Source organism: Scyliorhinus torazame, chromosome 22 (genome assembly GCF_047496885.1).
Source record: "Scyliorhinus torazame isolate Kashiwa2021f chromosome 22, sScyTor2.1, whole genome shotgun sequence".
In the NCBI taxonomy this organism is placed as follows: domain Eukaryota; kingdom Metazoa; phylum Chordata; class Chondrichthyes; order Carcharhiniformes; family Scyliorhinidae; genus Scyliorhinus; species Scyliorhinus torazame.
Window position 1 is genome coordinate 74,871,772 of NC_092728.1, and position 23,374 is coordinate 74,895,145.

At 43.6% G+C, this 23,374-nt stretch overlaps 1 protein-coding gene across 7 annotated transcripts in view; it reads left to right on the forward strand.

The window, feature by feature from the left end:
• The window catches only part of cdk5rap2 (CDK5 regulatory subunit associated protein 2), a 194,142-nt gene that overhangs the window by 72,638 nt on the left and 98,130 nt on the right, over nucleotides 1-23,374 (forward strand). For 2 of the 7 annotated variants that reach the window (XM_072488363.1, XM_072488368.1), the window contains exons 1-10: nucleotides 1,157-2,615; nucleotides 4,088-4,222; nucleotides 4,518-4,637; nucleotides 4,989-5,081; nucleotides 5,191-5,409; nucleotides 16,424-16,594; nucleotides 18,363-18,479; nucleotides 20,893-21,030; nucleotides 21,983-22,162; nucleotides 22,553-22,747. In XM_072488363.1, the coding sequence (XP_072344464.1) occupies nucleotides 1,548-2,615; nucleotides 4,088-4,222; nucleotides 4,518-4,637; nucleotides 4,989-5,081; nucleotides 5,191-5,409; nucleotides 16,424-16,594; nucleotides 18,363-18,479; nucleotides 20,893-21,030; nucleotides 21,983-22,162; nucleotides 22,553-22,747 (2,436 nt within the window). In that variant the 5' untranslated portion in view covers nucleotides 1,157-1,547. Of the gene's footprint in view, nucleotides 1-1,154; nucleotides 2,616-4,087; nucleotides 4,223-4,517; nucleotides 4,638-4,988; nucleotides 5,082-5,190; nucleotides 5,410-16,423; nucleotides 16,595-18,362; nucleotides 18,480-20,892; nucleotides 21,031-21,982; nucleotides 22,163-22,552; nucleotides 22,748-23,374 lie in introns of those variants that run through there. The other 5 variants (XM_072488367.1, XM_072488366.1, XM_072488365.1 and 2 more) reach the window with 4 other exon arrangements.

Below are 23,374 nucleotides of genomic sequence, written 5' to 3' on the forward strand. Positions count from 1 at the left end.
AAAACCTGTCTTTTTAAAAGAAAAGGTATTTTGGTATTGAATCATATCTGAATAAAAGGGCGCATGTTTCACAGGTCGGTGCAACATTGAGGGCCGAAAAGCCTGTACTGCGCTGTTATGTTCTATGTAAGTGCCAGGTGGAGTACAAAATTAAGCTTCTAGTTTGGAATGATTTGTGTAGTTTCTTGGAAATGATTTGCATAACGCACACCAAAAGCTGCTTGCGAAATTGATTTACCGTTCAACAATGCAACAGTGTGGTTGGAGGAGGGAACTTGTAACTAGGCGTGATTGTTAGACTCGCGGCTCTTGTGTGAAAGACTATTTAGGGACACAGTTGGAGATCTGGAATGGACATTTGTATTTGTAATGAAACAGCCAGAGTGAACTCTCCAATCTGGCAGGCTGGGAGCTTTCTTGTAGAAGAAGTTACGAAACAAAGTGACTGGCTTTTTTTTTGAAGACTGCAGAGTAGAAAGCAGAACTGTAAAACGGAAAGCAGAACAAATGGAAATTTAGATTCGAGCTAAAGCTTTTAGACCAGTGGATGCCATCTAACTGCACGCAGAGGCCCGGTTTGAGAATGAGGAAGTGTAAACGAAGATCCTGATTCTCGGGGTGAAAATCATTCTACATTTGCATGTGTCAATGACTTCGTAGAATATTTGACTTTATTTAATGTTATTCAGAAAATTGGCAATATATTGGTGAGGAAAATTTACTTTATGTAGTCCTGAAGGCTCGCTGCGTGTGTGTGATGCAAGCTTTTCACTGACGACTGTGACGGCAACAGGAAACTTGTGGTTTAACTAAGGTAGCATGCAAACATTTGTGGGCTAAAATAGGAAGACAGCCCAGCTCTACAGAAGTTGTCATCTTGAAAATTCCTGTGGAAAACGCCTTTTATTTAAAAAAAAAAGCCCCATGCAGGCACGGGACAACAAATCAACACCTACCAAACTGCTTAACTTGCACTTCCTAAAATATTTGTCGTGGTGCACTAAACAAAGAGAACCAGAGACTTACCGGAAGACTTGAATAAAAATTTGATCTGTGCCCTATGCTGGCACACACTGGATTAATAAGAGTGCTTCAGTAAATGTACTATTCCGGTGGCCACGTTTGTCGCTGCATTTTACTTTGTGAAGTAATGAGATGATGGAAATTTTCACAGGACAACAGTAATTGAACAATTCAGCCACAAGTTGTGGTGATCTGCATTGCCAAAATAAATCTTATCTCGTCGGACAGAAGGCAAACGACAACAGCTTTCAGTTCTACTTGTTTGAAAGTCGTGCTTCCTGTATCGTGCCCTTTCATGTTGGGATTGTTACTGAAATGAGGATTTACAACTTGATATGTTCAAACCAGTAACGAGGCGACTTTTGTAAGAATTGGTAGTCCGACGTTTGTGTTTGAAAATCTTCTTAAAGTCGAATGTGAATGAAGAGCTCGGAGCTATTTGATGTTGATAATTAATTTACAATGCAAGGGTGGCATGGAGAGGACTTTTGCTATTAGGAAGCCCGGAGCTTAATTTTCTGAAAATGAAGGGATTTTGTCGTGTGTGTGCAAGTGATCTCCAAGGAAATCAGCGACGCTGGATTTTCCACACCTCTGGCAAAAGAAGATTGCAGGTTGTTCTTTCTTACGTATTGGGTTATACCATTAGCCGTGATGGCCAAGGAGAGTTCTTATGCAGTAAATGCGCCTTTATGTTGGAAAAGGTATTGGAATATGACATTGTTATTGCTCGTGTTAAGACTGTTGCCACTGAGAGGCTGCAGATGTTGGCGGCAGAGAAAGAACAACTAATTCAATGTATTGTGTACCTGTATTTTCAGTGTAATGAAAAATCTAAAACTTCCCAATATAAAGAACACACCTCTACTCAAGGTGTGAAACCACTTTCTTTACAATACAGCCTGCTTCTACAAGATGAATCTATTCTATCTGAATTCTGGACGCCAAGAAGGAACAGCAAGAAAAGCTTGTGCTGCTCAAACTGCTGGCGCACTTTCAGTGGTAGGCACAGGACAAGAACGTGCCTCTGTTCAGAGTCAGTGCGAATAGCAGGTTTATTCTGTGACTTGGTCTGTTCTATGCCTAGACGGACAAGGCGGACTGGATTAACAGGAAATGTGCGCCAATCACAAAGTTTGTGCTTTGATTTAGACCAGAGAAGTCCTACAGTTGTGAGGAAACTGGCCACTCGTGGCCATTCAGGGCAGTCTGTTTGCACAGACAGCTTGGAAATTGAATCAATGCCAACATTAAATTCAACCAGGATTGATTGGATAACTGATGAAGAATCTGAGATGGTTCGGCTGAAACCCATGTCCATTTTTGATTGTGAAGTGCCAAATGAAAATTGTGCCTTATTGAGACACTCTATTGCTATTGCAATTCAGGAAATTGAGGATATTAAGTACAGATTGGTGCCTTCCTTGGTGAAAAGCAAGATACCAAAACGTGTGAAATTTTCTGCAAGGAGACCAGCATCAGGAGGTAGCATTGCAGTGGTTCCTCAAGAAACCTGTAACCTAAACGGTACAAAATCTGTAAAAGCGATGTGGGCGGATCTAGAAGATGATTATGCTTCTTTGAAAACTGAGGTAGTTGTTACCAGTAGTGTTAAACCTGTCTGTGTCTGTCTGTCTGGGCCTACCAAAATTTTATCTAAAATGAATTGCTACTCCTTTTACATGTCAACATTAAGACTGGCATATGTGGACATACTGTGTCCAGTTCCTGTTTTAGTACTCTGATTGTCAACATTTAAAAATTAAAATGCTTAAATCAACACATTGGGTATTTCCAAAATGGGCTCTTATATGGTGGGGATTTGGTGTCAGCCTTCTGACCTCTGATTTTCCTATAGTTCTTTTTCATTCCTTGCCTCCCAGTTCCTCCACCTTGTTGGTCTCCTCCCTGTTCAAACCCTGTTACTCTGAAAAGTTCCTAGTCTCAAGTTGTCTGTACCCTTGTACCCCTGATATTCTAATTTACCAATCTGCAGTCTTCACATAAACCAAGAAGGCCCTCCATTGTGCCCCAATATTCCCCACCTCTGTTCCCGGTACATGGCCATTTCTCCCCTTAAATGCCTCTCCTGCCTCTTCTGTTGTTCTCACTTACAGCTGTTTCTGCACCACTTAGCTGCTCATTTATTTTTTGCACAATCTTCAAATCCCAGGAAACTCATTTCCCCCCCCCCCCCCGTGACTGTTGTCTACATCACTGTTCTCCTATTTAACCTATTTTTCACTCCTTCCTGTCCTCCATTAATTTTCTTTCAATCATTAAAAGATAAAAGCACAGTGAAGGAGGCAAAAACATTTCACTAGACAACCCAACATTACTTAAGAATTACTTAAGTATGCAACACCAATGGAAAATATTCGTCATATATACACGGCACAAATAACTCTCAAAGAAACGCATAAATCAGTAATATCAGTACAGACAAACTTCATCCCATAAAGGTCACAACACACCAATTGCTCCAGTTAGATTTCAAAAATAAAAAATAACATAGCAGCTGACAGAAAAATAGCTACATGCTAGGATAGAAGGAAAGCTGCATAGAAATCACAAGCACAGAAGGAGAGATGGCAAAAATGGGCAGTACAGTAGCATAGTGGTTAGCACTGCGGCTTCACAGCGCCAGGGTGCCAGGTTCGGTTCCCGGCTTGGGAAACTGTCTGTGCGGAGTCTGCATGTTTCCTCCGGGTGCTCCGGTTTCCTCCCACAAGTCCCGAAAGACGTGCTGTTAGGTGAATTGGGCATTCTGAATTCTCCCTCTGTATACCCGAACAGGCACCAGAGTGTGGCCACTAGGGGATTTTCACAGTAACTTCATTGCAGTGTTAATGTAAGCCTACTTGTGACAATAATAAAGATTATTATAAAAAATATCACTTGGGTATAAACAGCACTATGGAAGATTTGCTACTATTACAAAAGATTAATTACCTCATCTTAATTACAATGCTAAATAAAGGGATGTTTGGGCCTCTTCTGCAACTTAAATAATTTCTAACAAATTACAAGGATATTGTATTTTCTTTTCCTAACTGCTTAACAGAACCTGGTTGAAAAACAGAGGCAGCTGGGACAGCTGGAAGTGGAAGCTAAGCAGCTAAAAGCTGATCTTGAGACCGCTGAAGTTAGTATTCGTGCTTTGCAAGAAACGTTAAAGGACGCAGATGGTGCAAATAAGGTACAAATTCAAACTTTTTTGGGCCAAAATCCTAAAATATGCAGATATGCATAATAGGTTAAATTATGAGCACCTAATCGTTGCCTAAAAAAATCGGAATAATTTTTGTAGCAACAATTTTCGATTGTATGGGGCATGTGCAGATTAAATAACGGCACTTTGTGAAAATTAGGAAAAAAGTTAACCAAACAGGTGTATTTATATGGCTTGATTGCTGACAGGAAATTTGTGCAATCATAGTGTAATTCCTGTTTTCAGCAAATTTGTCTTAATTTTCCATCCCACTCATTTTTAGGTCCTTCAAGAACATGCTAATGAAAAGATGAATGAGCTGGTTGCTGAGAGGCAGAACAGTCTGAAACGAGATAAAACTATTCAAGGACTCACTCTGGCTCTGAAGGCCAAGGATAAAGAGGTATGTGGCTGAATAGGTGAATGCCAATAGTTTCTTCATCACAAACAGGCCTTTTTTTCAACAGTACCAGAGGTATCTTCCTTTTGAGGTTAATCTGTTCAAACATTAGCATGTATTTATTGAAAATGAAAATCGCTTATTGTCACAAGTAGGCTTCAAATGAAGTTACTGTGAAAAGCCCCTAGTCGCCACATTCCGGCGCCTGTTCAGGGAGGCTGGTCCGGGAATTGAACCGTGCTGCTGGCCTGCCTTGGTCTGCTTTAAAAGCCAGCGATTTAGCCCAGCCCCTGCTGCATTGTTGCATTGTATGCATTTTCACACTGTTTACTCTTTTTTTAAATCTTCAAACAGATAGAGGAGCTTTGTCATGAAATTGAAGATCGAGATAATGCTCTGGTAAAAGCTAGAGATTCTATACATAAAGCACAGCTGCAAAGATTTCAGGTAAAAGGCAAAACTGCTTAATAATTTCTGCAATAGCCTTACTATTTGGAGTTTACGTAAATGGATTTCTCTGTATAGAATTTTAATTTTGAGAGTTTTTGATACTCAGGGAACAGAAGAATATCAAAGTCTCATGACCGAGAAGGAAACTGAGCTTGCAGAGCTGCGAGCAGATCGCAATGGAAGAGTAATGGAGATACAGAAATTGCAAAAAGCATTGAACAGGCTAGAGCAGGAGCTAAATGACTTAACTGAAGCAAAGGGTCAGCTAGAAGAACAGGTGGAAGCACTGCAGCTTCAAAAAGCAAAGGGCGACAAGACTGTTCATGTTAGTATCCATTCTGCAACTCTTCTTTACCATTTAGATGATATCTATCAGTAAATTGTTTGTCTTTTCTTGTGGTAAGAACAAATGAACTCAAACTCATATTATTCCTTATTTAATTTCTCAAATATCCAGAAGTGCTTCAAATACAGTGAATTTCTTTTGAAGTACAGTCCCAGTTGTGTGAATGCTGTAGCCACTTGAGTTGGCCACTTCCCGACTTAAAATGGAGAACCGCAAAGGCTGAAGGGAAATTCAGCAAACACAGGCAAAAACTAGCAGGCGCAAGTTACTGTGTATTAGACGCTGCAAAAACCCAGACAGCATCGATACAAGCAGCCATCTGCATAGTAATGTAGCAGCCATCTACAAAGTAATGAGCGATCCCCGGAAACAATCAAAACATTTAAGGTAAACAAAGCCAAGCCAGACTCCTCGGCGCCAGCCGGAGCCAACACAAAATAGGTTAATGGACACTTAAAAGACCGCCCAACGATCAGGGAACATCTCCAGTATTGGAGAAATCGAACCAAGCGATTGGAACGAAGTCCAATCACTTGAAACCAGGTACGGGGACCGCCCCAAAAGGCGGGAAACCCCTGGGGACTATGAAGTAAAGCCCCCAAGTTCAAATCGTCCTTCTTGACAGGGTCACTCAGCAACGCGAAGCAACCCTTGACAGTGACCTGTCCGGCGGCCTCCAAAGAAGTAAGTCTCAAGTCAACGCACGCTACGAGAGAGGCGCTCCCAGCTATCAGTCCATACCAGCTTTTGAATCCTGCAGTTTGAGAACCCGAACGAAAGGCCATTTGTTCCCCTGACCTGGTGGGCCAGTCCGAAGCTAAGTATATGCCTGTTAGTTATAGAAATAGCATAGAAAATAGAGTTTATGCATGAGTAGCGATTTACTGTGTGTAATAAATGTGTATTGATTTGAATCTTACTAATTGGTGTGTTGAGTTATTGATCATTACTTGAACTTGAACCTCGTGGCGGTATCATAAAGATACCTGGCGACTCGAGAGCAAAGGTTATAAAACAGAGCCAACCCAATTGAACCAACCAAAAGTTAACAACATATTACTGACGACATCCTGACGGGACCCGATCTAGAAGTGGCTTAACCACTCCGGGAGAACCCAAAAATTTGAAGTAGAAATCCAATTGGGAACAGAAAAACCACAAGTGTTCAAGCAGTTCTGATCAATCCTCATAATTCGGAAGTGTGTTAATGCATGCGTAACTAACAGGGCGATAAGGTAATACTGATAGATTTTTTTGTTGCGACAAAACTGTCGGGAGTTTGTATTCCGGAAAATAGCGAAAGCCGTATCCGTAATTACAGCACCGCCTTAATACCCCTTGTTCCAGATTTCAAGAAGAGCTTGGGAAAAGCTCGCAAGCCGATGGCAATCGTGTCCTGTTTGACACAATTGCGAGGCACAGAGGTGGTCGTTCGGACGCTCCGTAGAGAGATAGATGGCATACATCGAATGAGCAAGGTCGATGTCAGTGAGGTAGAGAAAGAGAATGTAGAATTAAGGAGGAAGTTAGCAGCAAAGCATGGAGAGGTGGATGATGCCAAGGGGCACACCAGTCTTGTCTGGCGCACTTAAGCAGCTTCCAATCCCAGTACAAAAAGGCCTGTCAGGACACGCAACGTGCAGTCCTGGTGCGAGAGGAAACCGAGAAGCAGGTAGAGGCATTGCAGAGGCAGTGTAGTGACCTGAAGGCAGCGTTAAGAGCACTCCATGCTACCACCATGGAGCAAAGACAAAGCTCATTAGACCACGCAAAGTGCCGGAAGCAGATTGCAGAACTGCAATCTCTGCTTTCAGTTCAAAAAGGATTCCAGGAAACCTTTGGATCACAGCCAGATGAGGAAGACGGCCCTGATTGGGCGAGAGGAAACCGAGAAGTAGGTAGAGGCATTGCAGAGGCAGTGTAGTGACCTGAAGGCAGCGTTAAGAACACTCCATGCTGCCACCACGGAACAAAGACAAAGCTCATTAGACCACGCAAAGTGCGGGAAGCAGATTGCAGAACTGCAATCTCTGCTTTCAGTTCAAAAAGGATTCCAGGAAACCTTTGGATCACAGCTAGATGAGGAAGACGGCCCTGATTGGGAAGAATTGAGTGAGACAGCGCAGAGATATGTTCAGGGAACATGTGCGCAGGGAAAGGCCCAGAAGAGAAAAACGCTCCAACCCCCCACAGAGCAGATAGTTCTGGCTCCAATTAACCCAGTAACCACCCACCGCACAGCCACACCGGACGACACGCAATTTCTGTACATCACCCCCTTAACAGTGACCCAATTACGGGACGCGTGAGATAAAATCAAACCGTTCCTCCCCACCTCAGACCCCCACCACTTCTTTGCCAGAGTAAAACAGCAGGCTACCATGTACGGCCTGGAAGAGCGAGAGCAAGTAAAGCTCACAGTTTTGAGTTTAGACACTTCGGTCGTAGCAGCCCTTCCCGACCCACAGAATGTAGGAGGAGGCACCCTTGCAGAAATGCATACCGCGATCCTAGACGCGATCGGGTATAACAGGGGTGACCCCGTAGATGGCCTCAATAAGTGCAGCCAAAAGAAAACCGAGCACCCCACAGCGTTTGCTGGACACTTGTGGATCCATTTCGCAGCAGTTTTTGGAGACTTAGACCGCGCCCATTTGTCCCCAGACAACATGGCCAAATGGACCCGCACCCTCATCTCCCATGCCACAGAAACAGAACAAAACGCTTGTGCCAATTATGATCCCTCAGAGGAGGCTCATAATGAGAAATGGGTTGTAAAAAGATTGTCCCGCACCTGGGAGCAATATGTTCAAAACAAACCCACAAATAAAAATCCCGACGAACAGCAGACAGAAGCAGACATACACGCAGTTAAGGCACACCAGAACCCCGCATGGGTAAATGAAGGCAAGAACAGCCCCCCACAAAAGTCACAGGAGTGTTACAACTGTGGACAGTTGGGACACTTTGCAAGAGAATGCAATGCCCCACAAAAGCAACAGAGAGCCCAGCAGACAGGCACTCTAAATAAAACCAGGACAAAGTCAATACATAGCGTTAGCATCCGTTCAGAGCAGACGGACCTGACTGGAACGGACTGACGGTGTTCGGGATCCCCCAGTTGCGACACCCTTTGGGATAGGTCCGGACGACCAATAGTTGCAGCAAAAATACGGGGACAGCCCATCGAGTTTCTCTGGGACACAGGAGGGTCCCGCACCACAATCAATTCCTCCACCATGTTTCAAAAGGACACGTGACCCACTACAGCCACCATCACCCACAGCGGCTTTACAGGCCACTCACAACAGGGACACATCACAGCCCCTGTACCCATTCAAATCGGCAACATCACCACCAAGCACCCCATAGTTTTAGTTGAACTACCCCACACAGCAGAACACATTTTAGGCATAGATTTTATGAATTCCCACAACCTGTCCTTTGATCCAGTCAATCAATGTGTTTGGAAAATGGCAAAATCCGCAAGAGCCCCCGCAACGCTCACCATAGGAGAATATGCAAACAAAATTAGCGCAGTAGGCAAATTTTGGTTTGACCCGACCACAATTAGCACAGACAAGCGGGTTAGGGCAGTTCTGCAGAAGCACAGGACAGCAATCGCGACCCTCAAACACGACTGGCCGGATGACTGGTTCCGTTCAAATCACAGGACCTGACCCTAGACCCCAAAAGCAATACGGATTTCCCCAAGAGGCAGAGGGAGAAATCGCAAAAGTTATCGACAGCTTATTAGAGCAGGGCGTATTCAGATCAGTAGCCTCCACTATTAATGCCCCGATTTGGCCAGTGAGAAAGCCCGATGGATCATGGCGACTGACCATCGATTACCGGGAACTCAACAAAGTCACCCCGCCAGCAGCCCCCACAGTAGCCACAAGTCCCGAGACCATGCTCAAACAGGGATTCAACTCACAATACTTTACAGTTTTGGACGTCAGTAATGGATTCTGGTCCATTCCATTGGTAAAAGCGTGCCAATACAAATTTGCCTTCACGTTTAAAAATCAGCAGTACACGTGGACATGCCTTCCACAAGGATTCCACAACTCCCCCTCCATTTTCCACTGACAGCTGGCAAATGGATTATCAAAATGTTCTCGCCCCGAATGTCTGGTCCAGTATGTGGACGACCTATTACTGCAGACAGACACCAAGGAAGTGCACATCGAGCTTCTGGCTGAACTCCTGGAACTCCTTCATTCAATTGGTTGTAAAGTTAATCCCAAAAAGGCCCAGATTTTGGAAAACAAGGTGATATATTTGGGTATAATTATCACACATGGTAAACACGAGATCGAGCATAAAAGGATTGACTCGATTGCCAAATTGCCCCTTCCCCATAACGTTTCAGCCCTCCGGTCGTTTTTAGGACTGGTTGGCTATTGCCGAAACCACATTGACGGTTTCGCCAGCAAGGCAGCACCCCTCTCAGACCTCCGAAAGAAAGGAGCCCCTTGGGAATGGCTTCCGCAGCATACGGATGCTGTGGATTCTTTGAAAATAGCATTCATAGCAGCTCCCGCACTACAAGTTCCAGACCCGCTTTCCCCCTATGCGATAGAGGTAGCAAGCACAGACCGCACCCTTTCGGCCGTGCTCCTCCAGGAACGGCACGAACAGTTAAGGCCCGTGGCTTACACCTCCAGAGTTTTAGATGCTATGGAGCAGGGATTTCCAGCCTGTGAAAGGCACCTGCTCGCAGTTTTCTGGGCAGTTCAGTATTTTTCTTACATAACCGGACTGAACCCCATCACAATCCTGACTGAACACACCCCCACCCAACTTTTACTGGACGGACGACTTAAGGACGGTACAGTTAGTCAAATAAGAGCAGCCAGATGGACCCTTCTTTTGCAGGGACGGGACATCACTGTTGAAAGGACCAAGACCCACACTTTCTTAGCAGATGACCTACAGTACCCAGGCACCCCCCACAAATGTGAAATCATCTCACCACACCACAACACAGGCCCCTTTATTGCAAAAACACCCCCCAGAAAGATAGGTAGTCCAACCCAGAACCCCAAGCACACAGACACGTGCGAACCCATAAGGATATATGTGGATGGATCTTCCACAATATTAGAAGGGAAGTGCATAACAGGATGCGGCATTTATGTCGAGGACGCGCCCTAGAAGAAATCGCAATAAAACTTCCAGGACACTTAGGTGCACAAGCGGCAGAACTAGCAGCCGTGGCGTACATTGTAGAACACCCAGATTCCTTCCCCAGCCCAGCAGACATATATTCGGACAGCCTCTGTGTCTGCAACAGCCTTACGAAATTCCTGCCCCTGTGGAAAGCAAGAGGATTTGTTTCCACAGACGGAAAACCCCTCCCCTCAGCCCCATTGCTCCGTCCCATCTTAGAAAAGGCACAGAACAGGACTTTTGGAATAGTCAAAGTGCATAGTCACCACCGTTCCTGCCCCCCTGGAAATGTAAAAGCCGACGCACTGGCAAAAGCAGGTTCCAGGCATAGATATTTTTGGACACCCCCCCCCCCCCGAAAGCACACCAGTGAATGCAGTTCAGGTCTCGCAGACTAATAGCGAGGATTTAGTGCAGGCCCAGAAGCAGGATAAGAATCTTGGGGAGATTTTGAAAGGAAATTTGACGGCACCTTACGATAGATTTAAAAATGCTCTGACCACACATGACGGTGTGGTGTTAAAAGACACCCTTTATGTGGTTCCTGAGCAGGACAGGAATCGGCTCATTTGTTTGTTCCATGACGGTCATGGACATCAGGGAATTGCACCCACTAGAGCCGACCTCAGGCAGCTCTGTTGGTGGCCCAGTTTAAAAGAAGACGTAACGCACTACGTTGAGAATTGCCTTATCTGTGCCCAGAACAATCCGGACAGATATGCCAAGAAAGCTCAACTTAGTCACACCCGCCCCATTAATGGCCCCTGGACTAACCTCCAGATCGATTTTATAGGACCATTGCCCCTTTGCAGGAATGGTTATAAGTATGTACTCGTTGTGATAGACACGTTTACAAAATGGGTAGAGGCATTCCCATCCAGAACGAACACGGCAAAGACCACAGCCAAGATCTTAACCCACCACATCTTTATGAGATGGGGATTCCCCCGCAGCATTGAATCCGACCAAGGTTCCCATTTTACGGGACGTGTCATGAAGAACGTACCCACGATATTTGGCATTACCCAAAAATTCCACATTGCATACCACTCCCAGTCGAGTGGTATCGTGGAGCGCATGAATCGGACTCTAAAATTAACCCTCAGAAAAATGGTCCAGCAAAACAACACCACTTGGGATTCAGTCCTCCCTTATGCGCTGATGTTTTTGCGAAATACGGTTTCAACATCTACAGGTTACACCCCACACACTCTCATGACCGGACGCCCCATGAAAGGCACAGAATTTTTATTGGGATTAGATTTGACCAGCTCTGAAGTGACAGCCCTCACACACGAGAAAGCAGTAGAACAACTGGTAGAGAATTTTAAAACGGCTCAGCTAGCAGCCGCGGTACGATTAGGCACACGAAAGAAACAGAGCAAGGCCTGTTTCGATAAGATAGTACATGCGACTGAGTTCAGTGGAGGACAGCAAGTCATGCTGTCCATATACAACCCCAGCACATTCCTGTCACCGAAGTATTCGAGTCCGTACTCCATTGCGGACAAAGTAAGCCCCTCCGTGTACAAAATAAAGTTCCCCAACGAAAAGACTGCGTGGTTCCATATTAACCAGCTTAAGGCATACGGACCACAGTCGAACCACACACACCACGTCATGCTCGACGCAGCAGACCACGCCCCGCCCACAGCCAACGTAACCCTACCCTCTCCCAACACGTCCAGCCCAGCCACGGTCTCAACCCCGACTCCACCCCCGAGCTATACACTCCACCCAGGAACGCCCACAGACTGCAGCAGCAGCGACAGCGACTATGACACAGACAAAAGCCACAGCACGCCACCCTACTATCCCCATACATCAGGCCCCACACCCAGCGAATCTGACCACGAATCGAGTGATCCCTTCCTCATCACATTCCTCAATAAACCCGACCACCGACCTACAATGACGACCCCGACTCCATTCCAACAGAATTGGACACATCCTTTTGGCACCGGGACAATTCATTCAGACTCGTCCGGAATGACGAGATGGATCCCAAATCGCACCATGCAGCCCTTATACATTCGTGAGTTTGGCATCCGGGAGAAGATGACGACTTTGAGTCTGACTCCCCAAGCGAGAACCCCTTTGCGACCCTGTTCGCAACCGATAACTGAGGTGTCCAGATGATGTTTTAAAAAGGAACCGCTTGGGAGAAAACGGTGTCCTTTCTGATGGAACCTGCAGCATGTTTTATGTTGTTTGTAGTGGTATTGTTAAATGTTGTTTGTAAGATCGGAAATGTTTTTCACGGCCCCACGCCACCACCCTTCTGACGCCCACTGGAGATCAGAGAAACTAGTTTGTCCCGGACACTAGTTCAGAGGAACTAGTTTGTCCACAGAGACTTGTTAATGTCCCTGACGCCAGTTCAGAGGAACTCATTTGTCGACAGAAACACAGAACCCCGTTCATAACTGCCCTTCTGGTTTGAAGGAAGAACCAATACGGCAACCCCCCACGATGACTACATTTCTTGCCCGTTCTTGTCGGTTGCTCAGGCAGTGGAGAAACGGCATTGGGACCCGCCCTGCTTGGGAACCCCCCTCTGGTCAGCTACGCTCGGGTAGAGAACACACGGCATTGGTTGCCGTCCTACCCGGGGACTCCATCCAAATCTTACCTGTCGCAGCCCATACGCACCTCCTTTCGGCAATTTGCGTTCAAAAAGTTTTTTTTTTTTTTCAGGCGACCCTTAGGTTGCCAACCCTATGTTATTTACATCCTCAAACATTTGGATGGTAAATCGCACAGCCTGCGAGACGGCTCGCACTGTTTCAGTATTTTTAAGCGTGTCTTGTCCGGAATATTCGGTTTAAAAAAAAAAAATGAGGGAGCCACGCATGGTGACAAATTGTAACGGGAGAATTGGCACTGAAGGACAGACATGCTAACAGACAAGATATTAAACCAAGATAGTAACAGACACTATGCTTGATCCCACAGAACCCCAGAAGCTCCAGGAAAAGAGACGACACGAAGAGAAGAAAAAGAAGAAGAACCATGAGGACATCCTCCGTGTTGCTCATCACCCTAATGAACATTTGATTGCACGCGAACCCCCTGACCGCAACCCCCCCCCCCCCCCCCCCCCCAGCCGTTAATGATTCACTTCCCCATAGTACCCAGAGCCCAGTCACAAGCGACACCACACCATCTTGGTGTGACAGGTTTATAACCTGGTACTCCCTGTCCTACTTAATAGAATCCCTACTAGTATTGGCGATACTCTACTGCATCGTGCAGACTATTCGTCTGAGGAAATGGCGAAGGAGAGCCTACCGCGCTCGCACCCCGGTATATAGGATAAGATCCCCTATTTTCGGTCATGACCAGACCCCCGACCCCCGCGATCTATAATAAAGGACATTCGTTTGCGTTCTTTTTGTGAATAAAGAAATGTGTTTCATGAGCGATTGTACAATCCTGAGCTTGACTGCCAAGCCAGGAAAAATTTGAATAATGCTACCATGATTTTGTGTGTATTGTTTAAGAAGTTAGTGTGATTGAATGTTTGATTGAGTGTAGTTTAGTGAGGACAGTTTGAGGTACCGTTTTTCTTATTTTGTAATGCATGTCCCTGTTTTGACATAGCGCCACTTAGAATTGTCAGTTAAATTTTTCTTGCACAGTTATAGTCAGTGTAGAGGCCATAGAAGAGTGCTCGCCGGATCAGGGAATGAAGACAACGCAGTTATGTGATCCTTCACGCTTCGCGTTAGGATCACAAGGAGGGTGTGTAGCCACCTGAGTTGGCCACTTCACGACTTAAAATGGAGAACCGCAAAGGCTGAAGGAAAATTCAGCCAACACAGGCAAAAACTAGCAGGCGCAAGTTACTGTGTATTAAGACTCCGCAAAAACCCAGACAGCATCGATACAAGCAGCCATCTGCATAGTAATGAGCGATCCCCGGGAACAATCGAAACATTTAAGGTAAACAAAGCCAAGCCAGACTCCTCGGCGCCAGCAGGAGCCAACACAAAAGAGGTTAACGGACACTTAAAGACCGCCCAATGATCAAGGAACAGCTCCAGTATTGGAGAAATCGAACCAAGCGATTGGAACGAAGTCCAATCACTTGAAACCAGGTACGGGGTCCGCCCCGAAAGGCGGGAAGCCCCTGGGGACTATAAAGTAAAGCCCCCAAGTTCAAATCGCAACGCGAAGCAACCCTTGACAGTGACCTGTCCGGCGGCCTCCAAAGAGGTAAGTCTCAAGTCAACGCTCGCTACGAGATAGGCGCTCCTAGCTACCAGTCTATACCAGCTTTTGAATCCTGCAGTTTGAGAACCCGAACGAAAGGCCATTTGTTCCCCTGACCTGGTGGGCCAGTCCGAAGCTAAGTATAGGCCTGTTAGTTATAGAAATAGCCTAAAAAGTAGAGTTTATGCATGAGTAGCGATTTACTGTGTATAATAAATGTGTATTGATTTGAATCTTACTAATTGGTGTGTTGAGTTATTGATCATTACTTGAACTTGAACCTCGTGGCGGTATCATAAAGATACCTGGCGACTCGAGAGCAAAGGTTATAAAACAGAGCCAATTGAATCAACCAAAGGTTAGCAACAATGTGGAGAACTTTTTATAGGTAATAATCAAGTTTCATCAGAGGTTTTTATAATTAAGGCTTTTAAAATTATTGATAGCCTTACTGTAGTTTTTTGAAATACCTCATACCCGCAATCCATTAATAGTGTGGTGCTAAATCATATACTTATGTGACACTAATGTCAAACATGTAATGAAAACCAAAACAACATTTACAGCAATGCCTTTATTTATACACTGATTTATTTATTTTCATTAAAAAGCCAATAAAGGAGTGAAGTATGACCGACCAGTTACAAATTCATGTTGAGAAATTCATGTTGAGAAACCCGTGTGTTTGTAAATGTTCATTAATTTCATTCTGTATTCTGGATTGTAGAGAACTACAGGACCAATACTCAAGGTCAGACTAACTATCCTGTAGTTTTCTTGATCGTCTCTATCCCATTTCTTGAACAGGGTGTAATATTTGCCACCCTCCAATATTTAACACCATTCCCTGTCCAAAGATTTAAAGAATGTTCTGCTTCTGTCAAGTGAATAACTTAAAAGAATCCAGATGATCTACTTTCTTCTGAGAAGTTCCGGTTCTAAATAATGAAGTTCTGAGAAATTTTTATCTGTGTTGCAATTTCTGAAACCAACTTTAAGTGATGGATTCCTATCACCTATAGAATCCCTACAGTGCAGAAGGATGGCATTCGGCCCATTGAGTCTGCACGACCCTCCAAAAGAGCATCCTACCTAGGCCCACTCCCCTGCCCTATTCCCATAACCCGATCTAGCCTGCACATCTTTAACTGAAATATCTTTAACATATCTTTGGACAAGTTTACTTATCTAAGAGTGAGCTAGCAGCTTGAGGTATACCAGTTTGACTTTTCTGCATCCTCTATCCTCTTTTTGCCAACATTCTGAAAATATTTTGTCGAAGAATTTTACCACATTCTTTTATTTCTGAATGGGAATAGTACAGAAACTTATTCAACAATCTCAATGTATCTAAATTCTAAATTATAAAATGTAACTATTTTAAACTTAAGTATTTACAAAATGAATTAACACCAATCGTATCTAATGTTTACACACTTTTGATATTTTAGCACCCTTGTAAAATATGGTATGCAAAAGAATGGCATCAAATCCTACTAACATTCTGTGGATTAATTTTGAATACCAAGACTGTTTCTAATGTGAAATAATCAAAACATTTCAACAACTGGTCTAAAATTCATGTACATTTTGTTTTCTGCAGGATATTCAAAATCATATTCAAAAACTAGGCGCTGACTTGACAGAGAAGGAGCGTGCAACGGAGCACAAGTACCGAACTCTACTGATCGAGAACAAGCAGAAACTACAAAGCCAAGAACTAGTCATTGAGCGACTAACAGATAGTTTAAATAACAAAGACAGACTGCTCCAGGTGTGGACCAGAAAAGAAGATATTGTAGAAAAATAATAATCTAATTGAAAATAACTAGTAGTGCAGACAGCAGTGTTTATGCTTGATATAGCTTGAGTGATGCGAGTTTAAGTTTAAATCAAAAATGATTTTTTTATAGAAGTCGAATCTGAAGTATTACCAGTAAGTGATGCATCAGGAAGCTTGTTTAAAGAGTTGATTTAAACTCAACTGTGCTTTTTTTACTGAGTTGGAAATAAAAGGAAGTCTGCATATTTTGGCTAATTATTTTACTTGCAATTTTGAGATTAATTCTTGTCTGACTATATGTTAGCAGAATTGAAACTAAACACCTTTGTTCAATTATGAATAATGACATTTAGCCAGCTGAATGATGCCATTCACATTTTGAATAGAATAAAATGTGGTTTAAGGTTTAGGGTGGGATTCTTCGGAAATTCCCGCCCGATGTCAATGGACCTTTACATGGTTCGCGTCCCGTCCGTGGCGATCTTGTGAGTGCAGCCGAAGAATCCAGCCCTTGGTTGCATCTGCCTGATAATATAGGGCAGTGGCCTCTTCTTTGGTTAGCTGCCATACATTAGAGAAAAACAACTTTTCTATTTCTCCCTACTCTTATTGTAATTGAAATATTTAATGCACTCATATCTCCGTTGATGTGCTGCACGTTGATCTAACATGGGCAGCACAGTGGCATGGTAGTTAGCACTGCTGCCACAGCGCCAGGGACCCGGGTTCAATTCCGGCCTTTGGTCACTCTCTGTGTGGAGTTTGCACATTCTTCCCGTGTCTGCGTGGGTTTCCTCCAGGTGCTTCAGTTTCCTCCCACAGTCCAAAGGTGTGCAGCTTAGGTGGATTGCCCACATTAAATTGCTCCTTAGTGTCCAAAGATGTGTAGGTTAGGTTAAAGGATTATTAGGATAGGGCTTGGGTGGAGTGCTCTTTCAGAGGGTCGGTGCAGACCCGATGGGCTGAATGGCCTCCTTCTGCACTGTAAGGATTCTATGACTCCATACCACTATTTTTATTATTTTATTAAAAATCCAATGTCTTGAAATTTTAATACAGGCCTTAGATTATAATCGGTTGCATAATTGACCCTAACCCTAATATTAGTTGACGAATTAATAAATTCAAATGACTCGTTCATGAGTGGGCTATGGGTAGTGTCGATCCATAGCATGTTTCACTGTTGAACATACTAGGGCTGGAATTCTCCGGCCGTCAGGGTTCTCTTTTCCTGCTGGCAGCACACCCCCATCCTTTGGTTTCCCTGCGTTGTGGGGTAGCTTCAATAGGAAATCCCATTGACAAGCGGCGGGCAGAGAGAATGCCGCCACCAGCGAACGACACACTGCCGAGAAACACGCAGCTGGGAGACCGGAGAATGCAGCCCAATGTTTAGAAATAAGATGTTATGTTTTCAGTTGGTGGAAAATAATTAATTATCTTTCTAACCTGTGAAAAGTAGCTAATACTGCTTTCTATCTTACTATTTCAAATTCAGATCCAAAGCATTAGTGGGGATTTGATCCTCCAACTTTCAACCCTATTTTGGTATTAGTAGTGGAATAGCATTAGCCTATTGAGCTAATATGCAGGATTTCTTGAGGCTCTTTCCTTGGAAGCCATTTAATCCAGATAATGATGTAATTAGTTAATGACAGGTGGCATTAATTAAGAGTAAGCTCCAATCTGTTTTTTTTTCCTTTAATTATATAGAATGATTATTAATCATTTTTTTCTCATGTTTTTCTCTTTTCCTAAGGATTATATGGAGCTGGCAAAAGGAGTTCAGCAAGAAGGCGATCAGAGCCCAAATGGAAAGGATACATTGCTAGCTAAATTGCGTGATCGCCTAAAAGAGAAAGACCGAGCTCTTGAGGTATTCGCCCTTTAGTAAATTAACCACAGAAGTGGCAATGGATGATGTATTGTGATTAGTGTTCGTAGCAATGGAATATGAAAGACGTATTTCAAAATTGCAATAATTACCGGCACAATTTTTGCAGCCTGCTATTATATGATCTAGCCACAAAAATATGAGATTTGTAGCTATAGCTACCTTTTATCCATTGAACTTTGGGGGGCTGGAAGTATGTTGTATTATGGTGTCAAGCAGACCAGGAAGATTGAAGGTTCAATCCATAATTTGTGGTTGGTCCAATGACCAGAGCAATGGGGGCACCACAGTTGACCTTTAGAGTTGTCAGCCTAAGGGAGAATTTTTAGATGGGGAATCTTCACTTGATCACCACCATGCTGGAAAGTACTTATGCATAGATGTTAAATACAAATAGGACTCAGCTCAGCTACAGCATCTTCATGGTAAAAAATAAAAGCAAATTACTGCGGATGCTGGAATCTGAAACAAAAGAGAAAATGTTGGAAAATCTCAGCAGATCTGGCAGCATCTGTAGGGTGGGAAAAGAGCTAATGTTTCGAGACCAGATGACCATTTGTCAAAACTGTCTTCATGATAAAGTCATCTGTGAACTCCGCTCAGAAAGGCTAGTTAGGTGAGGTACTTGAGGACAGCAGAAAAGATAGAAACAAACTCCAGTAAAGTGCGGAGAATAGACATGGATTGATGTGTCCAACTTTAAAATAGAATTATTAAAAACTATTAATTTCTTGAAATATACATGTGGCAAAGGTGTATGCACTAGCATCAGGTATGGTAGTATGTTATTAGACTTGTTGTCCAAATAACTGGACTAATGATCTGGCAACTTAAGTTTAAATCCACCACAGTTGATGGGAAATTTCAATTGAGTTAGTTAATTAATTGAAGAAATCTGGAACAAAAATGGTAGATTCAGAAAGGAAGACTCCTTTGCTGTAAAAACTCAGATTCACCAATGTATCTTGGGAAAGCATATCTATTCTTAACCAGTCTGACCTATATGTAACTCCAGATTCACTCACAACTGCCCTTTAAAACTCCCTAGTAAGTCATGCATTTGCATTCAGACGGTGGCTGTAATAAATACTGGTGTTGCCATCAATGCCCACTTCCCATGAATGAACTTTTCAAAAACAATTAACGTGGGTATTTCTTTTAGCTTATACAGACTGATTTTAATATTTGGCCCTGTAGCAAGCTGCTATTTTTATATTGGCTCAGCAAGTAAATCAATGTCTTGTGGGGAAGGACAAAACCGAACATTATCAATGGCTTCAGGGAAAAATAACTGATGAGCTGCTAATTCATTCTGGAGTTAAGCTAACACCAATGGAATTGCAGTTATCACCCATAATGCTTCAGTGATTATGCCATTTCTCTGCACATGTGCATCTGTTAATTCAGTTCCCCTGCTCTGCAATTTATTAACTTTTCGCAGTCAGTGCCTGATTTAGGTTACCAGCACTCATCGCTGGTTGGAATTATGGGCGGTTTTGTGAGGGCCACGAAGAATCCAGCACGAGTTTTAAGGATACAAAGTAATAACATTTATTTACAATAACATATATATATAACAGCAGCAACAACTTCCCTTGCTGCACACTCCTTCCTGCTGTTTCCAAACTGGCCAACTTTATTTATACTTGGAGTTTACGAATGGTTTCTCCGCCCCCCTCATTGGGGAAGCTCATACTCCCACAGGATTGTGGGATTGTCATTAGTCCCCAGCCAATGGTAAGCAGGCAGGTTATAACAGGCAGCACGGTAGTACTGTGCGTAGCACTGTTGATTTATAGCTCCAGGGTGCCAGGTTTGATTCCTGGGTCACTGTCTGTGTGGAGTCTGCACGTCCTCCCTGTCTGCATGGAGTCTGCACGTCCTCCCTGTCTGCATGGGTTTCCTCTGGGCGCTCCGGTTTCCTCCCACAAGTCCCGAAAGACGTGGTGTTAGGTAATTTGGACATTCTGAATTCTCCCTCTGTGTACCCGAACAGGTGCCGGAATGTGGTGACTAGGGGCTTTACACAGTAACTTTGTTGCAATGTTAATGTAAGCCTACTTGTGACAATAAAGATTATTATTATTCTCCAGCCATTGGGATTCTCTGTTCCCACCGGTACCGTACGCCCGCCCGCGGATTCTCCTTCAGCGTGAGGTAGCTTCAGTGGGTAATCCCATTGACAAGCAGCAGGAATAGAGAATCCCACCGCCCGTGAACAGCACGCTGCTGAGAAATACGTGGCTGGGGGACCGGAGAATCTAGCCTACTATCAAGAAAAAACAAGTCAATCTTAAATATTTGTACCTATTTTATGAAGGCAACAAAATATATCCTACTTCTATCTTCAGTCGTCATATTCACTCTTTACAATTGTTTTTTGTGAACCCTAAAGCAAGCCATTGATCAAAAACATGCAGCTGTTGACGAAAAGGAGAATGAAATTCAGCAGCTACATCTAGCTTTGAGAGAAAGGGAACATGATTTAGATCGACTAAAGAGTCTCTTTGCCAACAATGAAGAAACCATTAATGTAAGTTCAATACAGGAATTATTTATACTGTACAAATGTAAAATATCCTACCGCTATTTTCTCTGGAACTATAGAGGTACAAGCTGTACTTTGATGAGGCAAAAATGATTTGTTAGCAAACTGCTTCTGTCAATCTGTATGTACCACTCTGCATCTTGATAATTTCAGAGAATTTAGATATTGAGAAAAAAATTAATGTGCAAACTTGCCTGTGTACTAAAAGTCTTTGCTTAACGTTTAAGAGTGAAATTTAAAATTCATATGTAAAACGGTCCTGCTCTAGTTATTGAAGAGCAGCAACTATTGTAGAAAACTCTTATTTGGAGCCATGTACACGCTAATATTGGGAAGCAGTTCACAAGATTCTGCCCTATGGAGTGAGGGGTGGAGAAATTAGAAAATAAAAGGAACACTTCATTTCGAACAAGGTTTAGCTAAAATTTCCTATGACTCTTCTCAAACTGCAGATCTGAACCCATCCAGCTTATTTTTGAATGTGATGCAACAAAGTTTTATTGTCAATATATATATATAATATATATATTATATATAAATATATTGTACTTAATTTATATTCAATTATAGATTAAAATAATCTGAAATAAGTGTGTGGTATTGTCATAGTGTCACGTGTACTTGAAAGTCAAAATCCTCTTTGTTTAAGAAAAAGAGGATTGGAACGATGTATTTCAGATTGTTCCTATTTAGCTTCTGAAACTTACCTGAGTAAGTTTCTTTTAAGACCAAGTTTTAATTATCTGGAGGACACCAGGTTCACATTAATATGTTTTACTTTGTTTAGAATTGTTCTGGTTTGTATTCCTATTCCCAAAACTGCAGAGTATATAAGAGACCACCAAAATGCAGTATTGTTTTCCAGGTCATTTCATATTTTATTGTGGTGAGTAAAGTAAGTGATCTGTTTACTAGTCAGTTTAATTTTTCTTTGAAGCACTTGGATGATATGCTTAAAGAAAAAGACGTGGAGCTGCAGCATCTTGCAAATACATGCAAAAATTTGCAAAGAGTGAAACAGGAGCTGGAAGATAGTCGAGCGCAGTCTCTCCGTGAGAAGGATGCCATGATTTCACAGCTGCAGCAGTCTCTAAAAAATAAGACCGACAATCTAGAGGTAATTAATATTTAGGCAAAGTTGAAGGTTAGGGAAATGATAGCCTGAACAGACATTTTTGCTGAACAAATCCTCAGTAATGTGCAAATAGGCAATAATTTGGGTAATTCTAACCAGTCTGATCATGCTGCAGTATTGTGCTTTTTATGGATTCTGTCCCAGGTGTGGTCAACAAAGCTTTTTTTAAATAAAAGGCAGTTTTCAGGTGCTAGTCTGATGATTTGTGTGGACGTATGTAACAACATGGTTTTTCATTCCACTTCCTGGGAATTAGACACTTTACCATAGGCACATCAGTTATTTCAGTTGCTTTTTCAGATAATTGCTTATCGGTGAATATAATAAGTGACGCTTAACTGATATATATTTCAATTTTATTTTCTAATCCAGGAGATGACAAACACATTGCTAAGCCAGGCTCAGTGTGGCACCAAAGACTTGGCAGAGCAGTTGAATCAGCGCTTAAAGGTAAAGGAGAAGATGCTGGAGGATGCTTGGGCAGAGAAAAGGCAGCTGAGTGCAGAGCATGAGAAGGAGATTGCAGAACTATTAAACACCATTAACAGCAAGGACCAACTACTCAAAGTATGTGTTGTGAAATAGATATGATACTTAATTGCTAAATATGTTTTTATTGCTTGCATTTATATTGTCAAAATTGCTTGATGAAATTTGAATACTTTTCGGATACATTGATCCTGAAATAACTTTTGAGGCGGGATTCTCCAACCAGCCGCCAGGTCGGCGAATCCGCGGGGGCGGCGTGAATGCCGCCCTGCCGCTCCGACACCGGCTGCCGAATTCTCCGGCGCCGGTTTTCTGGCGGGGGCGGTGTTTTCGCCGCGCCGGTCGGGGGCCGTTGTCAGCGGCCCCCCTGGCAATTCTCCGGGCCCTGCTGGGCCGAACGGCCGCGTGCTCCAGGCCAGTCCCACCGCATGAAATGGACATGGTCAATCCCGGTGGGACCTGGCTTGGAGGGCGCTTAGCGGAGTCCTCGAGGGGGATCCGGCCCCGGGGGGGCCACGGTGGCCTGGCCCGCGATCGGAGCCCACCGATCAGCTGGCGGGCCTGTGCCGTGGGGGCACTCTTTCCCTCCGCGCCAGCCTCTGTAAGGCTCCGCCATGGCTGGTGCGGAGAAGTACCCACCTGTGCATGTGCAGGAAACACACCAGCAGTTCTGCACATGCGCGAGACCACGGCGGCCCTTCGGCT